Genomic DNA, 26,838 nt, shown 5'->3' with positions numbered 1-26,838 from the left:
CTCCTCATAAAAGTCATTTTCACATTTGATAAGTCTACACAATTGAATCCTACAACAATATCACATTTTAAGATTTACCTTCACAACAAGGTATAGTTCTAATAGATGTCATCCTATTTTCTCACAATGTGCTCTATATCCAACATCTTGGCAAAGCGCATTTCTAATGCAATATTACAATCATCCACCACTAAATCTGTATGTGCATTATGCAATTATCATCTGACTACAACTCAAAGGGGTCAATATCGCAACATTCAAGCATGTGGTTCAAACAACATTGCAATTTCATTCCATATTCAAATGTCTCTGTGTTTTTGTCAATAGGCCCTTGGTCTACTAGTGAAGTTGAATGGCTCACAAATAGCCCAACAAGGATCAAGTCTTGATGAGTGCAAGGTTCCGACATCATAAGGGATGAGGCCGTGATCATGCCTCGGGTGATTATGATGTCATGGATGCCCCTCAATCCTCGGCTCTAAGCCGAAGAGGATTCAAGCACAAGTTGGCCTATATCGGGTCCCTAAATTGTTTGTGGTGGCCTTCGCTAGTTGGTAGCTCACAGGCTTTGTACCTTGTTGGGTTGCCTCGCACGTCTGAACCCTCTATCAAAAAACAATGTCTCTTCTTTATAGAGGGGAAATGCACCAATAGCAATTATGGGCCCAATAATCACTCACTTTTTGTTATAATTACCCTCCAATAATCATTCACAAAAAAATTATTTCAATTATACAATAGTGAGTCATTTATGTACTAGGACTTAGACAATTTTTCTTTCCTTTTTTAGTTTTTTCAACAATGATTGACCCATTTGTGCACTACTAGGTATTGGAAAAATGTGAACTAGTATTGGGACATTTGTCCACAAGTACTGGTGATTTTGAGTAAACAATTTTAGTGCAATGGGGGTCATGTATTTGTTCACTTTGAAGAAACCTCTTTTTTACCCTTCCACACATAACAACTCCTACAATGTGCATTGTGAATACCCACAAGTCAAAACCTTAGCTTTAAACATGTTATTACATGTCCTACACTCTTATCCTCATGAAAGATCATGGAGTGTAATCTAAAATGTTGATACTAAATAGACATACACAATCAAATTCAAAGTTGATATATTTTTCTATATTAATTAAGCACATGAAGTTATCTATAACCACTATTGTTTCTTTTCCCCAATATCAAATATGTACACAATAAGCTTGAATCTTTGATAAAAGAGTCTCATTTTTCTATTTATTGCTCATAAAGACACAACAACATATTACAAATATATATATTAGTTTACATGGCAAACTTGGTTATTTTATGCAATCAACATAGATGAGCAGAATTATAAATTTGAGGTCGCACCTATAGTTCATTTTTTCTTATCATATTTATATCTTGGGTTCTTAAGTTTATGAGATACCAATAGATTCAATTTGGAATCAAGTAAAGTGTGAGACTTGTGGTAGGTGAAGTGATTTATATTTTAGAGAACAAGGATATTTTTTAGTTTGTATTTTCTATGATGGATAGTTCATTAGATACATATTATAGTTATGATAACGCCATTAGGATTCAACTATGTAGAATGTTGAGACAAACCCATTGACTCGTGTTCCATGAGTAGTAGTTCATGTGACCCATCTCTTATGATAATGAATGGAACAATTAGCACTCATTGGATATGGGTAAAGCTCACATATGTGTTCCATGAGTAGTGATTCACACGAACCTATCTCTCATGATAATGAATGTAACACTTGGCACTCATTGGATCTAGGTGATGCTCCCAAAGGTAGTTCATCTCTGTGAGCATCACCTAGATCCAATGTGTCCTAAGTGTTACATGAATCACCTTTGTGAGCATCATCTAGATCAAAAGAGTGTTAAGTGTTACATTCATTATCATGAGAGATGGGTTTATCAGAACCACTACTCATGAAACATGGGCCAATCATCTATCTGAGCATCACCTAAATCCAATGAGTGCTAAGTGTTCCAATCATTATCATGAGAGATGGTTCGTGTCAACCACTACTCATGGAACATAGTTCAATGTGTTTATCTCAAAAAATTACATAGTGGAGTCCTGGTAGCAATATAAGAAATTTGACCTGTTGTAGTAAATATCTCCTACATATAAATACCATGGTTTCAGCTTTCAATCTTGGAGAATAAAATTTAAATGCAACTACCAAATAAGAGTTTGTGAGAAGTAGTAAGTAGAAAGGGAAAAAAAACCTAATGCAAGTAAATTGTTGGAAAAATAGAGATGATAAAGCCAATGATATTATATGTCTTGTTGTTTCGGACTTCAAAATACATCATATAGATTTAGATAAACCATCTACAAATATTTGGGATAATCTGAACACATTGTTTGGATAAAAATAGTTAATGCAATTTTATCTATAAAGGTTCAATCATTCAGATGCCAAATGGAAGATGGAATCATAATGTCAGCACATATAAGAAATTTGAGGCTACTCATGAGGAAGCTAACAGAGGTAAAGTCCAATAGATAATGACGATGTTAAAGGCCATCCTGCTATGCAACTTTCCTTCAAAATACCAATAATGTTATTTTTGCGCTTAGTCATATCACATCACAAACTCTAGAAGATATGATTTCAAATCTTCTAGCAAAGGAAAAAAGGACCAAAGAAGATACATAAGATCTTCAATTAGACAAAGTGTTATATTCACCAAGCAATAAGAAATGGTCAATAAAAAACAAGAGATAATACATGTTTCTATTTTAAGAAAAGGTTCACAAGGTATAGTCTTATAGAAGCATTTTTGGGTTAAGTTTATTGCTTCCTTTAGATTTTCTTTCTAATGCTGAAAAAAGTTTTTAAAATGCATGTGTTATGAGGATTCATTTTGAAGACAAGTTCAACATTTAGTATTGAGCTTAATAAGTAAAAGTTATCCAACGAATTTGAAAGCATATTATAAATAGTTATACCCTTTCGTGGTCACTAGGCAATGATGGAGATTTGTCATATATCTAAGGGATCAATGTTGAAAAATACAAGACTTTGTGATTCAAAAGCTTCATAACACAAATAAGATACATCATTATGTGGGTCATGAGATAGTTTGATGAAGCCTTGCTTGGTTCAGGATTTTCTTATTTTGGAGAAGACTTTTTCAAAATATGTACTCATGTAATCATAATCAACTTCTTGTTATTTAAGCTTAAGGGGAGTTTGTAGGGCAAGTGAAATTGATGTTTCCAAGATCAATATATTAAGGTGGGAATGACAGCACTAATATTAATAACATTGTATCAATTACCAATGGTATACTATTTGTCATATCAATTCTCAATGGTATACTATCAACAATTTATCACATATATAAAGACTTGCATCATTTTAATGAATAAACATCAATTTTTCATCTTTGTCATCAACATGGCTCTCTCCTCACCTACCTATGGTTTCAAAATTGATTAGAAGACAATATCCACAATCCCCAACTTCATTTAGGCTAAAAGAAATCCCAATAATTTGTGAAGCATTGTAGAGCCCAAAGTTGCTCAACTTGTTTTGTGTTTGCAACACCAAGTCTTTGATGCATATTGGCATTCCTCATCTAAGATGTATTTTTTTGCAAGCAACCAAATACCCATCATCTTTACTTATCCTCTAATCATGCTCAAACACTTGGGAATGATGTGATGTGATTCAATCACCTGGCTGATTTCCTTATTGAGTACAATTCCCAAATGTGAAAAATTCTTCTAGATTGAGATTTTTCTTGCATCTAAAAAAAATTAAAATGTTATTTTTGTTCACTGTAGTGTGGATAGTTTTCTATCCACTCTTAGTGTTTGATGATTACTAATGTGTTTAGAATTTGTGCATCCCTAGTCAAAATCAAGCTAACAAGGTTGCGCTTGAAAACTAGCAATTACGAATTTTGTTGGATCTCTAGGGTAACACCCCTTGCACTACTATCAAGGTTTTGTCTTCAACAAAATCACCACCTATGGAACTACTTAGAGTCCTCACATACCACTTAGGCAAACATTAAAGAGCCAACACTTTACCAATGAGACAACAATCTTAGTCCTACACATCCTCTTGAAACCATAATTGGGCACCTCTTGATCAAGGAAATCTCCATCTAGAGCTTACAATAATCAAGCCTACCAAGAACCTAAAGATGGTGATAATGTTGCTTGTATAATCCGAGCATAAGGACAAAGTTAAGGAATTACAATGTAGCAGATAAGAGAAACCTAATGGGCAATAACCATTTGGCAATATGCGTTTGAAGCTTTTATATATCAATTTTATTTTTTTAATGTTCTAGCAAATCGGTGGTTGTTTCTTTTATGGAAACATAAACTTACTCTATTGTAGCTTTTAACCTTTTTGACACCATGTGTTTTTTTTTGTTCTTAATTTTGCCAGACTAATTTTAGGGTGTGATGCTGGTCCACCATCTTTCTTGAGGATTTGGCTGTATACATCTAATATTAGTTTTAATATATAATCTTGTCATAAAATAGATATGAAATTAATATGAAGAAATTCCCAGTCCAATAAAATTAATTGCGTGCAATAAGATATAAAATTTAAAATTTGGAAGCAATCGATAGAACTATGAGGTCATTCAGAACATGTGGCTCTTGAAAGGCTAATTCTAGATTAGGAATATATTGAAATCATCGATTCCATTTTGTATGTGCTCTACACGGAATTTATGCGCATTGAATGCAGCTTTCGGTCAGTTACTTGACACAGGTCAATGCGAGCATCAATGGTAGTCAATAATTAAGCATTGCGCTATAACAGAGATTTGATCTTTTAATCAATATTAACATTATTCAAAGACCAAAGCTAGCGTCAATGCCAATCAATAATCAATAATTAAGCAGTGGGCTATATGGGAGTTTTTATCTTTAAATAAATATTCACATATTCAGGATCAACAGGAACCCTATTTTCCTTATCAGGAACAGATGGCTTCCACCGCCAAACTTTTATTAGTTCCTTCACAAGGATCGCCAAATTTGTCTATTGAAACCTCCACTGAGCAACTTTGTCGTCCAATGCAGACCTGCAATGACCGCATTGAAAAGAAAAAAAATCGTAAGTGAAGCTTTAATGTGATATGGTGTTGATAAATTCTTATGGTGTAGATGATTTAAAATTTTGATAGAAGGATTAGGTGGAAAGAACTAATACCTGTGCTACAACAGACATTGCAGTATCGGTCTTACAATGCCCATGAATGAAGCTACCACATTTCCCTTTGGGTGTTCCAAAACTTGCAAACTTGATGGATGAGATGAGTTGTCCAGATGATGGGCAATGTAAACGAAGTTGTGGCTTTGGTTTAGTCCCTCCTGATCCACTCTCTGCACTTAATTCCCACAAATCCACAGGTGCAATGTGTGCCTCGGATATATGGGAGCATAAAGATTTTACAGTCCTTGTCGTGAATGAGATTTGAGAAGGATCTCCGCCCATTTCTTCAAAGAGCACAAGTACATTACCGGTTGGTTGAACCCAAGAGCGAGGAACGTGATAGCTGGAAGCAGCTGTTTGGTTGGTAAATATATTTCTAAACCCTTGTTAAAAATATCAATGAAAGAGAATGACTTATGTATATCAATGCTACGCAAACTAAATTTACATTTTTATTCCAAAAGTAAGATTGTAAGCATGAGCAATTGATAGAGGTAAAGGATGGCTGGACTTTCTTACAATATTTGAGATGGTTGGCCACAGTTTGTTAGACATTTATCAGAGCTGTAAGCTCCTCTATAGTCACAGGAATCAGTACAACCACTAGCAGGAGCAATGTAAGCCGGCCAATATCGTCCAATACTCTGCCCATTCACCCAAGCAACACCCTTGCCCATGCCAAGGAGGTTTAATGCAATCGGATCATTACCATTTGGAGCCTCAAAAGTGGTCTGCCATGAAATTGACGACACATTAATGGCATATTAATACTAGCTTTCAATGCATCTATTTTACAAAGTAAATAGAACACTACACTCAATTGCACAACATTTTCAAAAGTGACATGTGAAGCAGAAAAAAAAGGCCAAAATACAGTCTTTTGAATTCAATTTTGATAATTGATTAACTAATATCTTCAGAATGAAATCATAATTTGTAACAATCTAGACACCGGAACGTATCATTTTCTGTGTCCACGAGTGCTTTAGTAAATGCCACAATCGCATGTGAAGAATGATTCCACTTTCCAACATTTCAGCATTAAGAACACTGGATTCCTACGAGCCAATTAAAAGCATTCAAGAGCATTCACAAATTGTTGATCCCTTTTCTAACTTTCTTATACCACATGTTTCTCATGAAACCACCAGATTAGTTGGACATCTTCAGCTAATCTACCTAGTAAGCACTTTATAACAAAGATAGAAGCCATTTAAAAGATGCTAGTAAACTCTACAAAAAAGAGTTTAGCTTTACTATTGGAATGACAGAGAGAGATGTGGCGGATATTATTTATAGGCTTGGTCACAACATTGTAATCTCAGAGATAATATGTTTTTCTCTTTTGGCTTGATTACGACATTGTAATCTCAAAGTGATTTTTTCTTTTCTTTTCTGAACTAAATGCTAAATGTTGCCAGTGACTCAGTGAGTGTTTACTCCCGGGATTTTCATTGAGCATATTTTCGGACACCTTAAGGAGGGATGGAATATCTCAATCAGACTTTTGATTTTGTAGAGAATTATTGTCCTGCATTTTGTCACCACAAAATGTTGGTAACAGTACGAAACTTTTTCAAACAAGTTTCACATTTCTCTAAGCTTAAATTTGATATTCAATTTTTTAATGTTGATCGATCCATCCATTTCAATTTGTATATCAAATCATTTTACTGAAGGCTTTCGTCAAGTCTTTTTCATTTTGCTTTTTATTAAGACTTTGCTTGATTTTTGAAGCCTTCATCATCCTTTTCTTTGCTTTTGAATTTGTTTTTGTTGGTTTTTAGTCCTTTGGTTTTGCTTATGTCATGTCTTTCGATTTTCCCTTCGATTCGATCTAACCTAAAGGTCAATCGAAGTTATCAGTCAAAAGTTATGCCCATTCTAGTGCTTCAAAAGTGGACCTTTTGGATGCAACAGCACGAATTAAAAATATGATGTTATATTTTCAATTTGACTTTTACTTTTTGATAAATATAACTTATATTCACTTTTGTTATGTTTTTAAGTTACTTTAGCTTTAAATTTTTAACTTAAAGTGACTATAGTGCACTTTATGTTATAATTGTTTTTTTATGGAAGTCATCTACAAAGACATTTTAGGTACCCAATACGAGCCCACGCATCCCTAAAACCTCAACTAAGAGGACTTAGGAGCATCCACGCTGCCAAATTCGCCCGGGGCATGATCCAACCTCATCCCTTTGATGTCTTTGGACCTTGCACTCAGCAAGACTTGATCCCTGGTGGGCCCTTTGAGCCATTCAACTTCACCAGTAGACCAAGGGCCCTTTGAAGTTGAGTTACTTTTTAATTTTTCACTTGAAGTAACTATATAACTATATAGTTTTAGTTTAATTTTTTGCTTTAAAAATCAAATGTTTATTTAAATGTAACTTTTTAAATGATGATTATATTTTATATTTCTAAATATGATATATAAATATTGTTTATAGCCCATTTTGCAACATTTTTATAATTTTAAGTGAATTAAATGACTTAAAATCTTCATAAGTTGACATTGTATATGCAATAATATGTAAAATCCATCAAAAGTGGACATTTTATATGTCACTGCATATAAAGTTTAATTTGGTGGACCTTTTTAATGTCATTATATCAAAAGTCCATCATAAGTGGACTTTTTTATGCTATTGCATCAAAAGTGAAGTTTTCATGCTTTAACATCTAAAAAGTGAGATGCATTTTAAAACATGCATCCTCCTTCAAAAGTCTGATTTTGCTTGTAGACATATTTTAAAACATGCAATAGCACCCAAAAAATGTGATTTTGATGAGATGCACATTTTAAAATATGTAAGTAACACAAAAAGGTCTAATTTTGGTCAAAAAAACGTGTTTTAATATATGCAATGACACATGTTTTTGCCTTCCAAGAACTCGATTTTGATCATAAGTTGAGATTTTCTCAATGGATTTGCATGAGATTTCTTCTATTGAAGGCCTTTTTGGTTGGCAATGACTTATCTTGCATTTAAAACGGATTTATTAAGCTCCAAAATGTTTTTCAAAGCTTCATTCTAGGGCACTTTTTTGGAAAAATTAGCAAATAAATCCATTTTTGTTACATGTTTTGACTCCGAAGCAAATCATTTTGGCTTCTTTTTGAGATTGTACTACATTGTGACTAATGTTTTGGTGTTTAAAAGTCAAAAACGTTTTGTTTCATGCCTTCTATGAATCACGTTTTTGCTTAAAATGCCTGAAAAATTGGGGTTTTAATCCACTTTTATGCATTTTGAAGTCATTTTTTTGCATTTTGATCCATGTATATACATTTGGGGAAGTTTTTTTTGCATTCACAAGTCAAAAATGACTCAAAAACATGCATTTTTTGGCCACCTTTTTGTAAAAACGACTCAGATTTTTGCATTAAAAAATCACAATTTTTGTTCAAAAAACTTTTTAAATGAATTTTCAGCCCATACATTTGGATCAAGAGGGGTGTTTTTGAGTTTTAATGCATGCTAATGTCTTTGGAGACAATGTATTTGGTATTTTCATGTCAAATTCGACCCTTCATTGCTCATTAATTTTTGTTCAATACAAGTATAGAAAAAGTCAAATTATTGTTTGAGAATTCATATTTGAAAAGAATTGGTCTATGATTCTTGCTATTCTGGCTCTTTAACCTCTAAATAAGTGGACATTTTCAAACTTGCTCATCAGTTCATGCTTATCTTGCTATTTTCATGCATATTTAAAGTGTTTTGCCTCTCAACATGTTTGAGTCACTTTCCAAAGATTATTTTTGTGCTTTGTGCTTGCTTGTCGGTTTTCTCCACTTCGAAGAAGTCCCAAGTTCTTGGGAACAAACTGCTTGTTGTTTCACTTCATATAAAAGTATGATCGCGTTTCACTTCCATCTTCCATGTCACAACACTTCACATCTCATCCGACAAAAGTGATTACATGTTTTCCATCTCATTCCCCATCTGCACATGCATGTAATCCCATTTTCTGCTTCCATTTTTTCTCATCTCACTTTCCATATCCACTCGCACAACAAGATTACATGAAATGCCTTACGTGTAATTGCATCTCAAAGATCCGATTTTGATCAAAAGTCATTTTTTGAAAAGTCAAAAAGATATCATTTTCATCTTCCATGTACTTTGACTTCACCTTTTCACCAAAAGTGACTATAAAGCTCATTATCCCTCTTTCATTTTCCATTTCCATTCCTCCATATGCATTTGTGCCTCCGTGAGAAAATACATGTTTTTGCATCTTTCCATGCTTTCCATCTCATCCTCCATTTGCATTTTTATGTAAAGTGCATCCTCCATCCGCATTCACATCTCATCTCCCGTTACATGTTGCATTTACATGTAATCCATTTTCCATGCAATGACATCTTGAAAGCTCTAAGTCGCATTTGAAAATCAACAATCTCCACTTGCACACATTCCCATGCACTATGCACGTTACTTCAAAACAAAACGAAAAAAGGTGGAGATGTTGATGGAAAATTATTCCGAGTTTACATCCAGACATTGTCAAGAAGGTTTTCAAAGTGTCAAAGAATTCGAAATGTGCCAATCTACAAAGGAGAATTCATGACGACTTGAGTGTTTCAAATAACAACAAACAATTCATCAAGAGAATCAGAGATTATCAAAAGACGCAAGACCATGGTTATCAAGGTGAATGCAGCGATACAAAGTACAGGAACTTTCGATCCTATGATCATCTGCGATTGCATCGTCAAGTACAAGGTCCTTTAGAACAATCCCTAAGATTGTTTCCTTCTTTTCCCCCTTCTTTCTTCTTCTTTCATATCTGTACTTGGAGAGCATGTATTACATGAAAATGTGTAATTACATGTAATACGAGTTGCATGTACATGAAAAGATGTAATGCGAGTTGCACGTGAAGTTGCATGTAACCCTATATTTTCTCTTTTAATTAGACTAGGTCAAAGTTGATTGAGTTGCTCCCACTTTTTCCTCCACCTTTTTCTCAACTCTTGTGCCTATATAAAGGAGTGCCCCTGCATTGTAAAAATCATCTTTTGTTATATGCAAGAAAGCTTTGTCACATTTGTGCAAGCATAACTTTAATTGTGTAATACGAATTTGGGAGAAAAGTGAATAAAATAAGCAATTGAATTCAAAGCTTTGACTGGAAGCAATTGTGATAGAGCAAATTAGAAGCTTGGACTGTAATTTGTGCCTATTGTCTTGATTCATGTTATTATTGTGTATTCAACAAAAGAGCATAGTGATTTAAGAAGCAATTGGAGCCGAAGCTTTGACTGGGAGTGGTTGTGAAAATATATAGCTAGAAGCCTTGTCTATAGCTTATACTTCTTTCTTAATTCCCAAAATAGTTAATTATTCTTACTTTTAAGTCTCTTTGTGCCCTAATTCTAAGGTTTTTCTATATAAAAGTACGACCGGACTTGGGGCCAAACTGGTACAATTTCAGCTAGCCTTTGAGTTAGTGAAGGTTTATCGTTATCACTATTTCCAGCTCTTGATAGAAGTGTGGTTAGAGATTTCCCCTGCCCATTACTTGCTCCACGAGCAAGTGGATTCTTTCTTAAAAATAAGAAGAAAGAATATTTGTGACACCCATTTTATAAAATCTCTCAACTTTTTGCTTGCCTTGAGTTGATCCAAGGAACAATGAGAAGAGGGAGCCTTCCCTTTAAGGTAGGAGAGACTCTGTCTCAAACACTGTGGCTGGTCATCCTATTTTACGACTGGATTTTTACCCAAAACTGTCGGTTGCAAAATATCCACCCAAGAAGAATGATGATTGATAATATTTTACTTTCGGGGAGCACAAATGGCAATAACAAAAAGAAATACGGAAAAGGGAAATACCAAATAGAACATTGATCAACAAACAAAATCAAATGTTAATGAGAGAAAAAAGAAATCCAAATAGAACATTGATCAACAAACAAAATCAAATGTTAATGAGAGAAAAAAAAAATACAAAAGTGATGAGGTGGCAAATGGAACACACTTGACAATAGAAACAAAAGACGATATCTTCAATAAGAAGACCATTGTGTCAAAGGTAGAAAAGATAAAATTAGAAGAAAAGACGTCAAAAGAACATGAACAGAATGTAGAAGAGGAAAATCATGAAGATGAAGTGAATCTTGAACAACTCCATTGTGTCTATAAGGAAATTGAGAAACTTAAATCAAAAACTAGAGCTACAACTTCAAGAGGACAATGAATCTAATGTGGAGTTAGTATGAAGCCTTGAAAAATCTTAAAAAGGTGATCATTGATCTAAAAGTTAACATTGAAGAAGGGAAAGGATTGAAAAACAGATGAGACTCCAATTGAAGTAAAGGAAGAAGATTGTATGAGGAGTACAAGATTGTTTCCTTGAGAAAGGAACTGGAAAACACATCCTCCAAGTTGATAAAAAGTCTCAAATTTGACGAGAGTACTGAAACCTTAGAAGATATCATCAATGGGTAGAGGTTACCATCCATTAAGACTAGTATTGGCTACAAAGAATCAAATGGCCGATAAAGAATACTCCAACAATGTACCAAAGAAGTCAAATAAAGAAAAATTAAAGAGGTATATTGAAGCCCTGAAATGCCCTATCAAAAGGGAAAGAAGCAAGGCAGAAGAAAACCATGTCATACATAAATCATGCAGTTCTCCAAAAGTAGGCAAGGACAACTTCAAAAAGTCATTTTCTCCAAGGAAAGCCTATAAGCCTATATTCCAACATTCTTTCTATGATTATTGCTATTCATGTAATAGTTTTTTGTCATAGCACAAGATTATGGTTGGTACAAGAATAGAAGACCTTACAGACTCTCAAGTACAAATTACAATACATCTACTCATTTAACAAATCATAGCTCATTTGTTCCTTCAATAGATTATAATGTCACGCATTGAAAATATAATAACTAGGGACTTATGGCATAATATAGTAGAAGTGGTTTTGTGAAACCATACACACAGCACAAGATGGAGGAAACCATGACCATAAAAAATTGAAAGCCTTCTACAGTGTGGAGAAGGAAAAAAGAGCATGATAACAAAAAAAAGGATCTATGATCATGCAAAATGCACTTTATGCACAAGTGGCATCACTAAGCTCATAACGAGAAGTACGAATTTAGGGGGAGCTAATGATTGCATTGTTCTTCAGCTTCATGTAAAAGACAAACTAGAGATAGATGAAGATTATTTTCGATTGATGTCCAAGGGAAAGATTCAGAAAGAGAGTTAAAAAAAGGAAGAATGATGACATTAATGTAAACAAGAAATCAAAAAAGTCAAGCCTTAAGGATAGGGGGAGTATGAGATAATTGTTGGCTATTTTTGCCCCAATTCAGCCCCTCGCAGATAGCCGATCTGACAAATCTTCAATGACCAGGATATGTCACAGGTGGGTTAACACGAAACATTTCCAATTAACATCTCGTGTTATCCCATGTTTTTTGTTGCCACGGTTCATCATTCCAGTGAAGTGGTGCTAGTGTTGCATTATTCATGCTTATTTGCGCGTGCTATTGCCATTATGTCCCAACTTTCACATCATGCACCATTTTGATGGTTAACGGAGTTGAGTCCACATGGCAAGAGTTAACTTTTGTGTTCTCACAGTTCATTTTGCCACGTGTCTTTGTTCCAGTAGTTGTGGTAGTACAACTTTTTCTCAAGGGAAAAGATCTCAAAATTGCGCGACGTGGCAACGTGTTGACATTTCATGTTATCGCTTCCCTCGCTCTCTTTTGCTACTTTTTCATGGGAAACTATGCCATGTCAGATTTCTTGGGCCATTTTTTTGCCGACAAGTGTTGTGGACCTATGCTAATGTCACATTTCTCAAGGCTTTATGGTGTGCATCTTTCTTCGTGATCAACGAACAATTTTTCTTTCGCATTTTTGCAACAGATTTTTGCTTGTGGATTGGCGAAGGTCAATAGAACATTTTGTCTTTCACATCTTTACAACAGATTTTTGGTTGTGGATTGGTGAAGGTCAATAGAACATTTTTTCTTTCGCATTTTTACAACAGATTTTTGCTTGTGGATTGGTGAAGGTCAATAATTTAGCTTTATAGTTGTAGGCAAGTGGGTTAGCACTTTATGTTATCCCTTCCCACATCTTATGACAGCAGCATGATTTGATTTCTTTGTGGTCGCACTTCATTACCAAGATGGTTCTTTAATGTTGGATGACTTCTTAAGCCTTGTATGCACAATGCCAATTCACTCCATGCTTATTTATTGCTTGAAATGATTAAATCTGACAGATTTATCCTTTTACCAGAAAGATGCATTCATTTTGGCTTTTCCTATCAATTCCAAGAGGAAGTTGCATACAAAGATCGAATTTTGTTCTGATATTCATTTATTGCTCTCCTCTGTAATTGTAGACACCTAAAAACCTTTAGAAAATAAAGTATTTTTATTTTCTGAAAAATTTCTGACGACATCATCATTTATTAATTAATTAATTATTTTATTTATTTATTTATTTTTATGCTATTAAATCCCTTTATCTTAATTAAAAATATTTAATTAAAGAATCCCTCCCAAAAATGTTTAAATCTTATTTAAACATTATTTCCTTATTTATTAATTATTTAATTAATAAATTGACCCAAAAACCCAAAATAAATAAAAAAATTATTTTTTACCCAAAACTTGGCCAATTTTCTTAAGACCACTAACCTCTTCCAAAATCTTCTAATCCTTCTTTAATTTTGATTAAAGGCTAATCCCATCATGTCCTACCCCTAATCCCAACTCAAAATATTTAATTAAGATTAAATATTAATCCTCATGTTTATTAAAAAAGTTTTAATAAATATCTCCTCAACCCAAACCCTTGAAATAAATGAAACTTTATTTATTTCTTAAAAATCTAATTTATCCTCATCCTAAGAAGTTCTAGACTCTTCTAGAAAGTCTTCATCCTCATCTTAGTAAGTTCTAGACTATTCTAGAAAGTCTTTATCCTCATCCAAAGTCTAGACTCTTCTAGAAGATGTCTTTAAACCTAATCCTAATCCCCTCCTAACCTTGTCACATTCCCTAAAAATGGGTTAAGACTTACTAACCCAAGCCAAAGTTAACAAATATCTCCTTCTTCACCCACCCTCATTAAATGCCATCCACTTGCCTATCCCTGAGCTAATCCTAAACCATCCTAATCCATCCTCTAATCATTTGCACAAGCCTGAGCAAGCTTAAAACCCTCATAATCAAGCCCAAGTCGAAATTGCTCTCATCTCCCTCAAAATATTTCAACCATAAAACTTTATGAAGCCCACTAGGCCATAAATGACTCTTCCAAGCCCTTTTATGGCTCTTACAAGTCATTATAAGGGTCTTTATGAAGATTTTATCCCTTGAGCCTCCTTTGTTGACTCATCCTTCCCCTTCCCTCCATCCTCTCACCTTGTGACATGTGTCACTCCCTGATTGGTTGTAAGGAAGCACAATTCATGTGCTCTCCTCTCATGCAATCTGAGCCTTCCATAAGCTTTTTCCCATCCTTGCATCCTAGCCCTTGATCCCTCAAACCCTTTGCCTATTTAAGGAATCCTCTCCCAAGCCATTTTAACACAATCCATGAAGTAAAGTCATAATGTCATTTTAAGAAGCCATTTTACATCAAAACCATACACTCACACCCAAATTCCAACTCCATTTGAAGCGCTTTTTGAAACATAAGCTTGAGCATACATCCTATCTATTTAGACAAAGCCACTCAACAAGAGAGCTTCTCATTGAGAGAGTCCATTAATGGCTCATATTCTCAATTGAGAGTTCATCTTAGTCTATCTTGAAGTTTATGAATTTTGTTTAGTTTGTAGAAGCTTTATTTAAATTTGGTTTCTATTAGCATACTAACATTGCTCATATACATTTTGGCACACCCGGTGGGACCCCACATGGGTCATCTTCATTAGCTTTTTTAGTCAAGTTTTGTACGTCATTTGCTAATTTTGGCTAATTTTGCTTGTTTTTGTGATTGGTAAGATTGTATAAATTGGTTTTGTAAGTCCACATGAGCATGAAGAAGACAAAGGAACTCATAGTCTATCTCATAGTATTTGCAGGTTTTTCAAGCTTATAGGTGGACAAAGCACTTGGAATTCTTCTTCCTCTTCTTGTCTATATTCTTCTTATTCCATCTACTTCTTCTTCTTCTTCTTGTGGGAGATCTTGGCCATTTTTTTTTTAAGGAAGCAAAATCATACACACTTCTTTTTAGTGCTTAAAATGAACCCCTAAATCATACTTAAATCCATTAAAAACTAAAAATTTGCAAAAAAAAAAAAAAACCTTTTAACAAGTGAAACTAAACCAATTCAATCATTTGCATCCTTGCAACATCAAGGTTTTAGATGCATTCATGCAAAGTTAGGAACACTTCATTTTTGGAAATTTAAAAAAAACTTCAAGTTTCCATTTCAAAAGGTTCAAAATCAACACTAAGTACACACTAAAATCTAAATCAAACTCAAAGCATCAGTCAAGAATAAAATGAACCTCATTTGCAAATATTTTAAAGTTCTTTTAAAAATCTCATGAAAACTAAGAGTCCTAAATGGTTGCCAAAAATTGTCCTAAAAGCTTTGTTATTTGTTCCAAACAAATGTCTTGTTGCAAAATTTTGAATGTTTCTTAGGTTTTTCATGCATCAAAACAATCTAGGAATATCATTTTTGGGCTTAAAATATGCAAACTAGAATACAAAATCTTGAATGAAAACCAAAATCCAAAGAAGTCATTTTCACTTTTGAGTCCAAAACAATCTTTGAATGATCTAAGGTTAAAACAAAGCACTTCAAAGTTCTTAAAACAACACACAAAATCTCAATCTTGAATGCTCAAAGGAAAAAAACTTGAATGTTTAATCACTTGTTTTCGAAAGCATATTGCTAAAATCACTCTTAAGTGTCATGGATTAAAATCAAATTTGTTTTTTTTTATGAATGCATGATTAAAACAACAAATCCAATCTTGAATGCCATTGATCAAATAATCATCTTTTGGGGCATAAAAAGAATTTACATTCTAGAAACTTCCTAAATTATAAAAACCAAATAAAGACGCTTTAAGTGAGTTTGTAGTTGGACTCACCCTCTTTAATCACCCATCAATTTAACCATTGGTTGCAATCTCAGCACCATCTATGGGGATGGGTCCACCTAAGAGGGTGTTAAGTACTCCACAAAGATCAAACTTCACTTATTTGTGTTTTTATTAATTTTTCTAACTTAGAAAATTCTTTGAATGCACATTAGGCTCGCTAACACTTCATTTGGACATTAAAATTGAACAAAACTCTTGACGTGGAGGGCCTCCGGGCACGCGCTTGAGAAATCGAGTTTCACATATCTTTGTTTTGGGCTTAAAACAAACTCACACTCAATCTTGAATGCCTAACAATCAATGAACATCGCATGGTTTTGGCGCATTTTCAATGACGCTCGCATTTCTTATGTTGACGATCTATCGACTTCCATTATGCTAACAACGTTGTCAAATTGGAATGAACATTGTATGCCATAATCACAAGTGTCTTCAATCATAGCTTACAAAATCTAAATCATCAATTGGAATAAACGTGTCTTTTAAAGCCCAAGATCATGTATGTGGTCTTGTTTTACACTTTTTAGGAGGCCTGCTTGGGGATTTCATCACCCCTTGGGACGACCTCAACTCCAGCGTTCCGGCGGAGTATAAAAATCGGGAGGTGAATCCAAAGACGCCTCTCTTGGAATCAAGATTTTGTCACTCGGGCTAAGCCTCAAGGAACTTTATACCCTTGAGAAGTGAAAGAGGAGAAGTGGGTTACCGCTCCTCTCGGTTGTGTGACATCTTTTTGGTTTCATCTACGGATTTGGGCCTCACGTACCTTGCGTATATCGAGGACTCCCTAGCTATAACAAATTTCATCCTTGTAGAAAGCTTCCTAGGATATTGGTGTGTTTGATGTGCTTACTCAAAACTTTTGTCTGCTTGTTTGTTCATAGCTTTTGAATGAATGTTTGCCAATTTTGGTCGAAATCACAGAAAAGCAGAAATCTCCCAGCTCAAGGCATACTTAGCGTAGTCACTGCCTCATCAGAAAATCATCCAAGCTCCCCCGCCGCAACTAAATCTATCTAGTTCTTTGCTTTAGAACAATCCCAAAATCCAAAGTCCATCCAAATCATCCCCCCAGCCAGCTAACAACCCAATCCAAAATCACCCAAGCCTTTAAGGAATTGTTGTCACTCTGCCAGACTTTGATATCCAATCAATCCTACCAATCAGCCCATCTCTCCAAGATTATCCCTCTGACAGAGCTTTGTCTAGTGTAATCTAGCCTTGTCACTTGTCATCCCTTATCACCTTAAGCTAAAGGTTGGGACCCACAAGTGGTCAATCTCATGTCATGCCCATAGGATCATTAGTCTATCCTCAAGTTGACACAGCCACCACCAAATCTAGCGCATAGGAAAGCAAAACTCTCACTTTTTGATAGCATATCCTTTAAGTCTTCCATCCACAAGAAAGCCAAAAATCTCTAGCCAATCCTCCTTAGGTCTATCATGCAGCTTTGACTCTCCCTAGGAAATCTTTCATCAGCCAATCCAAAATCTAGGCTTAATCCAAATCCAACCATGAGCTTCCGTGTTCATCCATATGCAAGACCCCATCCCCTTCCAACTCATCATCAAAACATGAAATCTCAAACCTATCATGATGTGTTTGGTCGTGTTGTCCTTTCTCCCGCTACATCCTATTCCAATGATGATGAAAATCTTGTTGACTATGACAGGTATCTTGAGAGCTTTAGAAGCCTTCCACCAACCATCCCCCAAAATCCAAGAGTTATTCCAAACTATCTAGTCATGTCATCTGATATCCCAGCTTCTCCTCCATCACCCAATCAACCAAGCTTCCAATCTTCCACCCTCATCACACCAGCTATTCCTATCAATCCACCACCTCCACCTTCAACACACGAGTCTCCAAGGAATCTCCTAGAGGAAATACAAGAAAAGCCGCCTCCAACAGTGGATAAGACATGTCATATAATCCAACTATGTCAAGTAGTCAGTGATGAAGCTTCCCCATCTATAATATCACCCCCATCTCCCATAGCTATCATCCCCATACCATCCATCAAGTTGCTTAAAATCCTTCCACTTCCCGCAAGCATCAAATTCCCACCACCCATCGAATCGCTCCAAATCCCATCCACATCTCCTCCTCCAAGCATTATCCAAATCCCATATAATGAACCTCATGCATCCACTCCCATCCATTCCTGTCAAGATCTTGTCCAAAAGCATGTTGAAATATCCTCCGATAGAACAGCAAATCTCGCCATCCCACTTATTCCCCTACATGATACACTTTTACCATCCCCTCCATATCTAAATCCTACCATCTTACTTACTCCATCTCAAGATCCCTTTCCCTCAGCCCACCCAACTCAAGATCCTATCCTCCCATCTCCTCTTCTTCATGATCATACATCTCCCATAATCCATGATGATAGATCCATCGAAAAAGAACTAATTATCATATCCGAAGCTCCAAATCCTTCAGCTAGTAATGGACTCACATCTTGTGTTCCAAATAATGAACATCCTATTGAAAAAAGAAATGAAAATGTATTTCTAGATGTTGGTATCCCCGTTATTCCTGCATGGTCCCAAGTCCTTCCATCTCCACCCCAAAGTTCCCATCCATCTTATTCCACATCTATTTTGGGCCCTCATCCTACTCCTTATCTCCAACCCTCCATTTTGGGTCCATATATCCCTTATCTAAATCCCACACCCTTTCCATCCATTTTGGGTCCTTACATACCTAATATGAATCCTTTATCCCCTCCATCTATTTTGGGACCTACACCTTCCCCGTTTCCATCTATTTTGGGCCCATATCCTTCCTTCCCTCCATCCATTTTGGGCAATTATATCCATCCATATCCTATGTTCCAATCTATCCTTCCATCCCCTCAAATCCACTCACCCTTGAATCCCTTCCAACCTTTAAACCCTATCACTCCATCAATTATCCCTCCATCTCCTCCATGCTCTTGTTCCCATCCCATGGCTAATAGAAGCATATTGGATGCCAAAATACAAAAGCATAAATCCAAAAATCCACAAAAATCCAAGTCTCAACATGTCCCTTCTAAAATACATGTTCAAAACAAGAAACATTTAATCCCAATCAAAGAAAAAGTCAAGAGGCCACAAAAGCCCAAGCTAAAAAATTCAAAAATCATGTGGATACCCAAGATGCTCATAAAAGAAATGCATCTCAAAGAAAAATCTCAATTGGCATCCATTCATGCTACTCAAAGAGCCTCATCCATCCATCCTTCATCCAAATCCCCATATAAGCATCCTTCATCCCCCCAATCCACTTTTAGTCCATATGCTTCTTATCCTAAATTTCCCATCCTCCATCTTCCAACTCTACTTTTAGTCCTTATCTTTCTCTTCCTCCATTTTCTCCTCAACCTCGCTCAAAACCATCTTTCCCACTACTTTATCACCTCTCAAGATGTGTGCCAATGATGATCTTTCCATTTTCCTCATCCATTTACCCACAAGCCTTATGTCTTCGATCCATTATCTGTCAAACTCCCACCCACCATTCCACTTGTTCAATCCAATCCTTTTTCATCCATCCTACCAACATCTATGAGCCAAAAATAGCTGAAGAAAGCCAAAATCATTCCAGCTAAGTCCAAAGTCAAAAAGTCAAAAAAAAAAAAAGTAAAGAAAAATAAGGCGTCCACTGGTGAAAACTTGGCAATTCAAGCGCTTTGGACAAGTACCATGATGAAAACTTGGCAAACAAGCGTCATGCATAATCTAGCCATCCCCAGCTTAGCCTATCATCCTCATTCTTTTAGTCACATCTTGCCATCCAGCTCCATCTCCCAATTTATCCACCTATCTTTCATCCTCCAGCTTTTATCTATCGCTACTACTTATCTTCTGCAACCTCACCCCATCATCCCAGTTATCATCCATCTCCCTAGCGCCTTCATCATTTCCATCCTAGCTTCAATACTATCACATCCATCGTAAGACCTCCTTTCACATGTCCTCTTCTGACTAGGGGCACTATATTCCTTGGAGATTCTTGTCCATCCTCCATTGTCATTGGTATCTCGCTCTAGGCTATCCTCATGCAAATCCAATGTCATCCTCTCATTAGCCATTCACTCTAGCGCCATCTATCAGCTCAGCTACCACCAACCCGAGCATTGTCCCCATCCTTGGTCGCAGATCTATCATCATCATTGGATGCATCCTTGCACATTCATATCTTACGCTATCAACTCATCCTTAGCTTCTGCATCTTGCACCGACTTGAGCCATCTCGCTATCCTATCATCCTGAGCTTTTGCCTGCTTGTAACTATCTTGGTCAGCTTCAGCTTGTACATATCTTGATCCATCAGCTTGTACATCCTCTTTAGCTTAGTACCATTGTATCTATCCAGTGTTCGTGTCAGTTCGTCCTTGATCAGCATCTTGCACCCATCGCACATCTTGGTTAGCTATTCCAATGCATCCTTTAGCTAGATTTCCTGTCACCAAAGTGTTATCTTTCTTAGTTCAGCTTGCCAGACGCATCACTCATCCAAATCCACCAGCTTAGGTGCTCTTCGATAGGTCCTTGCAGGATATAGCTTTCCTCGTGTCTGATCTTGGTCCGTTAGTACCTCGTCCTACCCATCTCGTTGGCAAACAGTTCTATTTTGGATTCTCGCTTTCTTTTGATTTGGACTCTTCCCTGTTGGGTCTTGAAATATCTTTTCCAAGCAATCTCCTTGTTCCCTCCTCAAGGTTGCCACGATCTTCCATATCATGGTATGCTGCGAATGGGGCAATCAGAGCGTAAGGTCTTGATCATATCTTTTGCTTGTTTTCTTTTCTGCTTGTGGGTTACCCAGTGTCGTTTCCACACTGCTTCCTCTGAGATTCATGTGTGATACTGGGGCAATCCTTGCGTGTTTGTTTTAAGTCAGTTTGTCAGTCCTCTGGACAGTTGGTGAAAAGGCCTTGATGTTCTTAGTAACCTTGGCAATCAACCAACAGTCCTATAGCAAATATAGTGCTCAACTACATGGTGGTACTTCTCTTTGAAGTATCCCCCCGCTCAAAAAGCTTCAATGGTTTTCCTTCATCTCCATTATCCCCCATCCATATCCAGCATCTGTCTCTCCTACCCCAGCTTATGCATCAGTATCTCTTTGAATCACTCCTCACCTTTAGCTTTAGGGATCCACAATCCTAGTCTTAGGGATCCACCGATCCAAATCAATCTACCAAGCCTCATCTTTCGAGATCCACAATCCTAGTCCTAGGGATCTCCAAAACCCATCTTCCGCCAATCTGACTCTTTGAAATCCTATTGCATCAGCTTTATAATCCCCTCATCCATCTCCCTATCCTGGATTCCTTTTTATAGCGCTCCGCTCTTTCATCCTCCACCTTCCCTAAAGTCTTAAGCTTGCTTCCTCTTGTGCATCTGATTCTCCTTTATCATTCTCCCATAGTGAGAGTTTGAGCTAATTCAGCCCCTTCTCTTTGCCAATCTGAGTTTCCTTGCTCATCCGTGATTCCTGTACTTTTCAAGAAGCCATCGAGCCTGGCTTTCTCTCCCTGCCGCCTTCTTGAGGGGGCATCTCACAGTCCATTCTCTCCTCTTCTGCTCTAGCCTTAGGCATCTTATTTTCTTATCTTTGATGCCATGCCACTTGCGGCATCACATCAAAGAGGGGCAAAATGTAGACACCTAAAAACCTTTAGAAAATAAAGTATTTTTATTTTCTGAAAAATTTCTGATGACATCATCATTTATTAATAATTAATTTTTTTTTTTATTTATTTATTTTTATGCTATTAAATCCCTTTATCTTAATTAAGGAATCCCTCCCAAAAATGTTTAAATCTTATTTAAACGTTATTTCTTTATTTATTAATTATTTAATTAATAAATTGACCAAAAAATCCAAAATAAATTAAAAATTTATTTTTTGCCCAAAACTTGGCCAATTTCCTTAAGACCACTAACCTCTTCCAAAATCTTCTAATCCTTCTTTAATTTTGATTAAAGGCTAATCCCATCATTTCCTACCCGTAATCCCAACTCAAAATATTTAATTAAGATTAAATATTAATCCTCATGTTTATTAAAAATGTTTTGATAAATATCTCCTCAACCCAAACCCTTGAAATAAATAAAACTTTATTTATTTCCTAAAAATCTAATTTATCCTCATCCTAAAAAGTTCTAGACTCTTCTAGAAAGTCTTCATCCTCATCTTAGGAAGTTCTAGACTATTCTAAAAAGTTTTTATCCTCATCCAAAGTCTAGACTCTTCTAGAAGATGTCTTTAAACCTAATCCTAATCCCCTCCTAACCTTGTCACATTCCCTAAAAATGGGTTAAGACTTACTAACCCAAGCCAAAGTTAACAAATATCTCCTCCTTCACCCACCCTCATTAAATGCCATCCACTTGCCTATCCCTAAGCTAATCCTAAACCATCCTAATCCATCCTCTAATCATTTGCACAAGCCTAAGCAAGCTTAAAACCCTCCTAATCAAGCCCAAGTCGAAATTGCTCTCATCTCCCTCAAAATATCTCAACCATAAAACTTTATGAAGCCCACTAGGCCATAAATGACACTTTCAAGCCCTTTTATTGCTCTTACAAGTCATTATGAGGGTCTTTATTAAGATTTTATCCCTTGAGCCTCCTTTGTTGACTCATCCTTCCCCTTTCTTCCATCCTCTCACTTTGTGACATGTGTCACTCCCTGATTGGCTGTAAGGAAGCACAATGCATGTGCTCTCCTCTCATGTAATCTGAGCCTTCCATAAGCTTTTTCTCATCCTTGCATCCTAGCCCTTGATCCCTCAAACCCTTTGCCTATTTAAGGAATCCTCTCCCAAGCCATTTTAACACAATCCATGAAGTAAAGTCATAATGCCATTTTGAGAAGCCATTTTACATCAAAACCATACACTCACACCCAAATTCCAACTCCATTTGAAGCCCAAGCTTGAGCATACATCCTATCTATTTAGACAAAGCCACTCAACAAGAGAGCTTCTCATTGAGAGAGTCCATTAATGGCTCATATTCTCAATTGAGAGTTCATCTTAGTCTATCTTGAAGTTTATGAATTTTGTTTAGTTTGTAGAAGCTTTATTTAAATTTGGTTTCTATTAGCATACTAACATTGCTCATATACAGTAATAAACTCCACAGTGGTTGAGGTTTGAACTAAAAATGTAAAATTTGGGACATGCTTGAACTCCTATAAAGGCAAAGTTTGTACATAATTTTGAGGGTTCTTCTCTTGTTTTTTTGCAGCAACTTATGCTCTCAATTGTATTCCTTTGCTTTCCATTAATGAAATATCTTGTTTTTTACTTTTTCTTGTCATTTTGCTATTTCGTGCATGTGTGTGTCTTGTAGTGAATGCTTCTTTTCTATTTTCTTGGTTTGTATGTTGTGTTTAACCTGTTGGAAATCATTGCATAGTGAAAATTATCTTTCCTTTCAGCATTTGATCAGTTCTAACCTGCATATGATTTCTTGTATGGTAGATTAGAGTTGAGAATAGTGTATATTTTGTAGTTCCATTGATGTGTAGTGCAGTTACTGGAAGAGGTAGTAACCATGTTTCAATCCAGTGCATCACCCCTTTCCCTTTCAGCGTTCGCTTCCATGCATTATTTCTCACTTTTCCCTCAAAGTTTTAATTTAGGTGCAGCCTGATTGTAAAGAAGTTGGCCTTCTTCAAGGATTCAACGTCAAGGCTCAAGTCCAACACCTTGAAGGTTGTTTCCATGTTTACACAAGGTTGACCGGGGATAACACATCAGACGGGTGTGGACTTTTGTGTCAACAGTTTTTGGCACGCCTGGTGGGACAAACAAGATTTCAGTTTCATAAGTACATTGATAGCCATTTCAATCTTAATTCATTTAGAATTTTGGTGTTATTCTCAATGCCATCAACCTTTGGAGGCATTTCATCAAACACCATGACGACTTTAAGTGCAAATTTATTGGTTCCAAGCAAAAACAATGTTGGTATGTAAAGATCATCTCTGATCTTTTTCCAAGATTTTCTATGATTTTGTAGCTTTTATTTAGTTTTAATCATGGACCCATTTCACAGAAATTCTTATCATTCTCCCCCATATCATGAAAATTCTATCCCTCATTCCTCATACTATCAATGACCAAAATTCTTTTTCATCACCATATGGCCAACATGTCCAATATGCATATTATCCCTGCACCCCTGCTCCTCCAATCCCAACATCCCCATATAAATGACTTAAAGGCATGATGTTGGAATTCCAAAGGCATGTGGACTTGAAGTTTCATGAACACAATGAGAAGGTCAACCTGAGGTTCATCAACAGAGTGAGTAGTTGGCCTATAAAAGCCAAGCGGGTGAGCAGTTGCAGGAGTGGGAATATGAGATTAGGAAAATACAGAGGGAGGAGTTTGATATGCAGCAGCAAATGGAGGTCAAACAAGGGCAATAAGAAAAAGATTATTCTTGTTTTTCTTCTCCTCAACAAGAAGACCCAAATTATCAAGCTCTCATTCACTCCCTAATCAAACCCAAGTTAACGAGGACCTTGAGAGAAGGTTTGCTGTAGTAGAAGAACAGACAAGGCTCAAGCGCCAAATTGCAAGCAACTGAAGCAAAGAGCCCCCATTGAGAAAATATGCTAGCTTCAGACAGAGAAAATTTGCTAGCTTCAGAAAGAGGTATATTGAAGCGCTGAAATACCCTATCAAAAGGGAAAGAAGCAAGGAGGAAGAAAACCATGTGATACAGAAATCATACAATTCGCCAAACGTAAGCAAGGACAAGTTTAAAAAGTCCTTTTCTCCGAGAAAAGCCCATAAGCCTAGATTCCACAATTCTTTCCATGATTATTTCTATGCATGTAATAGTTTTTGCTCATCGCATGAGATTATGGTTGATACAAGAATGGAAGACCTCACAGATTCTCAAGTACAAATTATATATAATATATCTACTCATTTAAGGAATCATAGCTCACTTGTTTGTTCAATAGATTATAAATGTCACACACTAAAAATATAATAACTATGAACATATGACACAATATAGTGGAAGTGGTTTTGTGAAACCATATACACAGCACGAGATGAAGGAAACTAGGACCAAAAAATTGAAAGCCTAGTAGAGTATAGAGAAGGAAAAAAGGAGCAAGATAACAAAAAAAAGGAAGGATCTATAGTCGTGCAAAATGCACTTTGTGCACAAGTAGCATCACTAAGCTCATAAGGAGAAGTACGAATTTAGGGGGAGCTAATAATTGCATTGTTCTTCAGCTTGATGTAAAAGGCAAACTAGAGATAGATGAAGATTATTTTCCATTGAAGTCCAAGAGAAAGATTCAAAAAGGGAGAGTTATAGATAGGAAGAATGATGCCATTAATGTAAAGAAGAAATCAAAAGGCAAAGCCTTATGGATAGGAGGAGCATAAGATAATTGTTGACTATTTTGCCCCCATTCAGCGCATCATAGATAATTGCTCTAAGAAATCTTCAATGAACTAGATATGTCATAGGTGGGTTAACAAGAAACATTTGCGGTTAACATTTCATGTTATCCCATGTTTTTTGTTGCCCCACATCATCATTTCGAGAAAGTAGTGGTAAGGTCACATTCTTCATGCTTTAATGCTCGCGCTATTGCTAAATGTCCCAACCTTCACATCTTGCATCATTTTGACGGTTAATGGAGTTGGGTCTACATAGCGGGAGTCAACTTTTCATGTTCTCAAGTTTTGTTCTGCCACGTGTCTCCATTCTTGTCGTCATGGTAATGTAGTGTTTTCTCAAGGAAAAAGGTTCTAGAATTACGCCATATGGCAAGGTGTTAACATTTCGTGTTATCCCTTCTTGCAGTCTCTTTTGCTTCTTTTTCACGAGGAATTGTGCCCTATCAGATTTTTCGGAGCTTTTCTTTGCTGATAGGTGTTGTGATCCCATGCTTATGTCATGTTTCTCAAGGCTTTATGCCGTGCATCTTTCTTCATGATCATTGAACAATTTTTCTTTTGCATTTTCACAATAGATTTTGGTATGTGGACTGGTGAAGGTCAACAAGTCAGCTTTACAAGTGTACACAGGTGGGTTAATGCTTCGTGTTATCCCTTCCCGCATTTTATGACAGCAGCATGAATTGAATTTTCTTGCGGCCATGTCACGTTACCAAGGTCGGTTCTTAATCTTGGGTGACTCCTTGGGCCTTGTATGCACGATGTCAGTACACTCCATGCTTATTTATTGCTTGTAGGGATCAAATCTATTAGATTTATTCTTCTACTAGTCGGATGCATTCATTTTGGCTTTTCCTATCACTTCCAAGAGCAAGTTGCATTCAAAGATCAGATTTTGTTCTGATATTCATTTATTGCTTTCCTCTGTAATATAACTCCACTTTGGTTGGGGTTTGAACTAAAAATGTAAAATTTGGATTATGCCTAAAGTTTGAACCCTACATAAGCAAAGTTTATACATTATTTCGTGGGTTCTTCTCTAGTTCTTTTCCAACAGCTTATGCTTTGAAAATGT

General features: G+C 36.2%; 1 protein-coding gene across 4 annotated transcripts in view; it reads right to left on the bottom strand.

The window, feature by feature from the left end:
* Window positions 1–4,630: 4,630 nt before the first annotated feature.
* LOC149528157 (beta-galactosidase 8-like) overlaps window positions 4,631–26,838 on the bottom strand; it is a 62,324-nt gene continuing 40,116 nt past the window's right edge. For 3 of the 4 annotated variants that reach the window (XM_089809975.1, XM_089809976.1, XM_089809977.1), the window contains 3 exons: window positions 5,718–5,929; window positions 5,196–5,541; window positions 4,631–5,067 (listed from right to left, as the gene is read on the bottom strand). In XM_089809975.1, the coding sequence (XP_089666101.1) occupies window positions 4,960–5,067; window positions 5,196–5,541; window positions 5,718–5,929 (666 nt within the window). In that variant the 3' untranslated portion in view covers window positions 4,631–4,959. Of the gene's footprint in view, window positions 5,068–5,195; window positions 5,552–5,717; window positions 5,930–26,838 lie in introns of all 4 variants that reach the window. The other variant, XR_016358745.1, reaches the window with a different exon arrangement.

The sequence above is a fragment of the Cupressus sempervirens genome, chromosome 11, assembly GCF_028749045.1.
Source record: "Cupressus sempervirens isolate cs-2001-9-10 chromosome 11, ASM2874904v1, whole genome shotgun sequence".
Lineage (NCBI taxonomy): Eukaryota > Viridiplantae > Streptophyta > Pinopsida > Cupressales > Cupressaceae > Cupressus > Cupressus sempervirens.
Note: the sequence above shows the minus strand (reverse complement) of the source record. Positions and strands in the feature narration are given on the sequence as shown.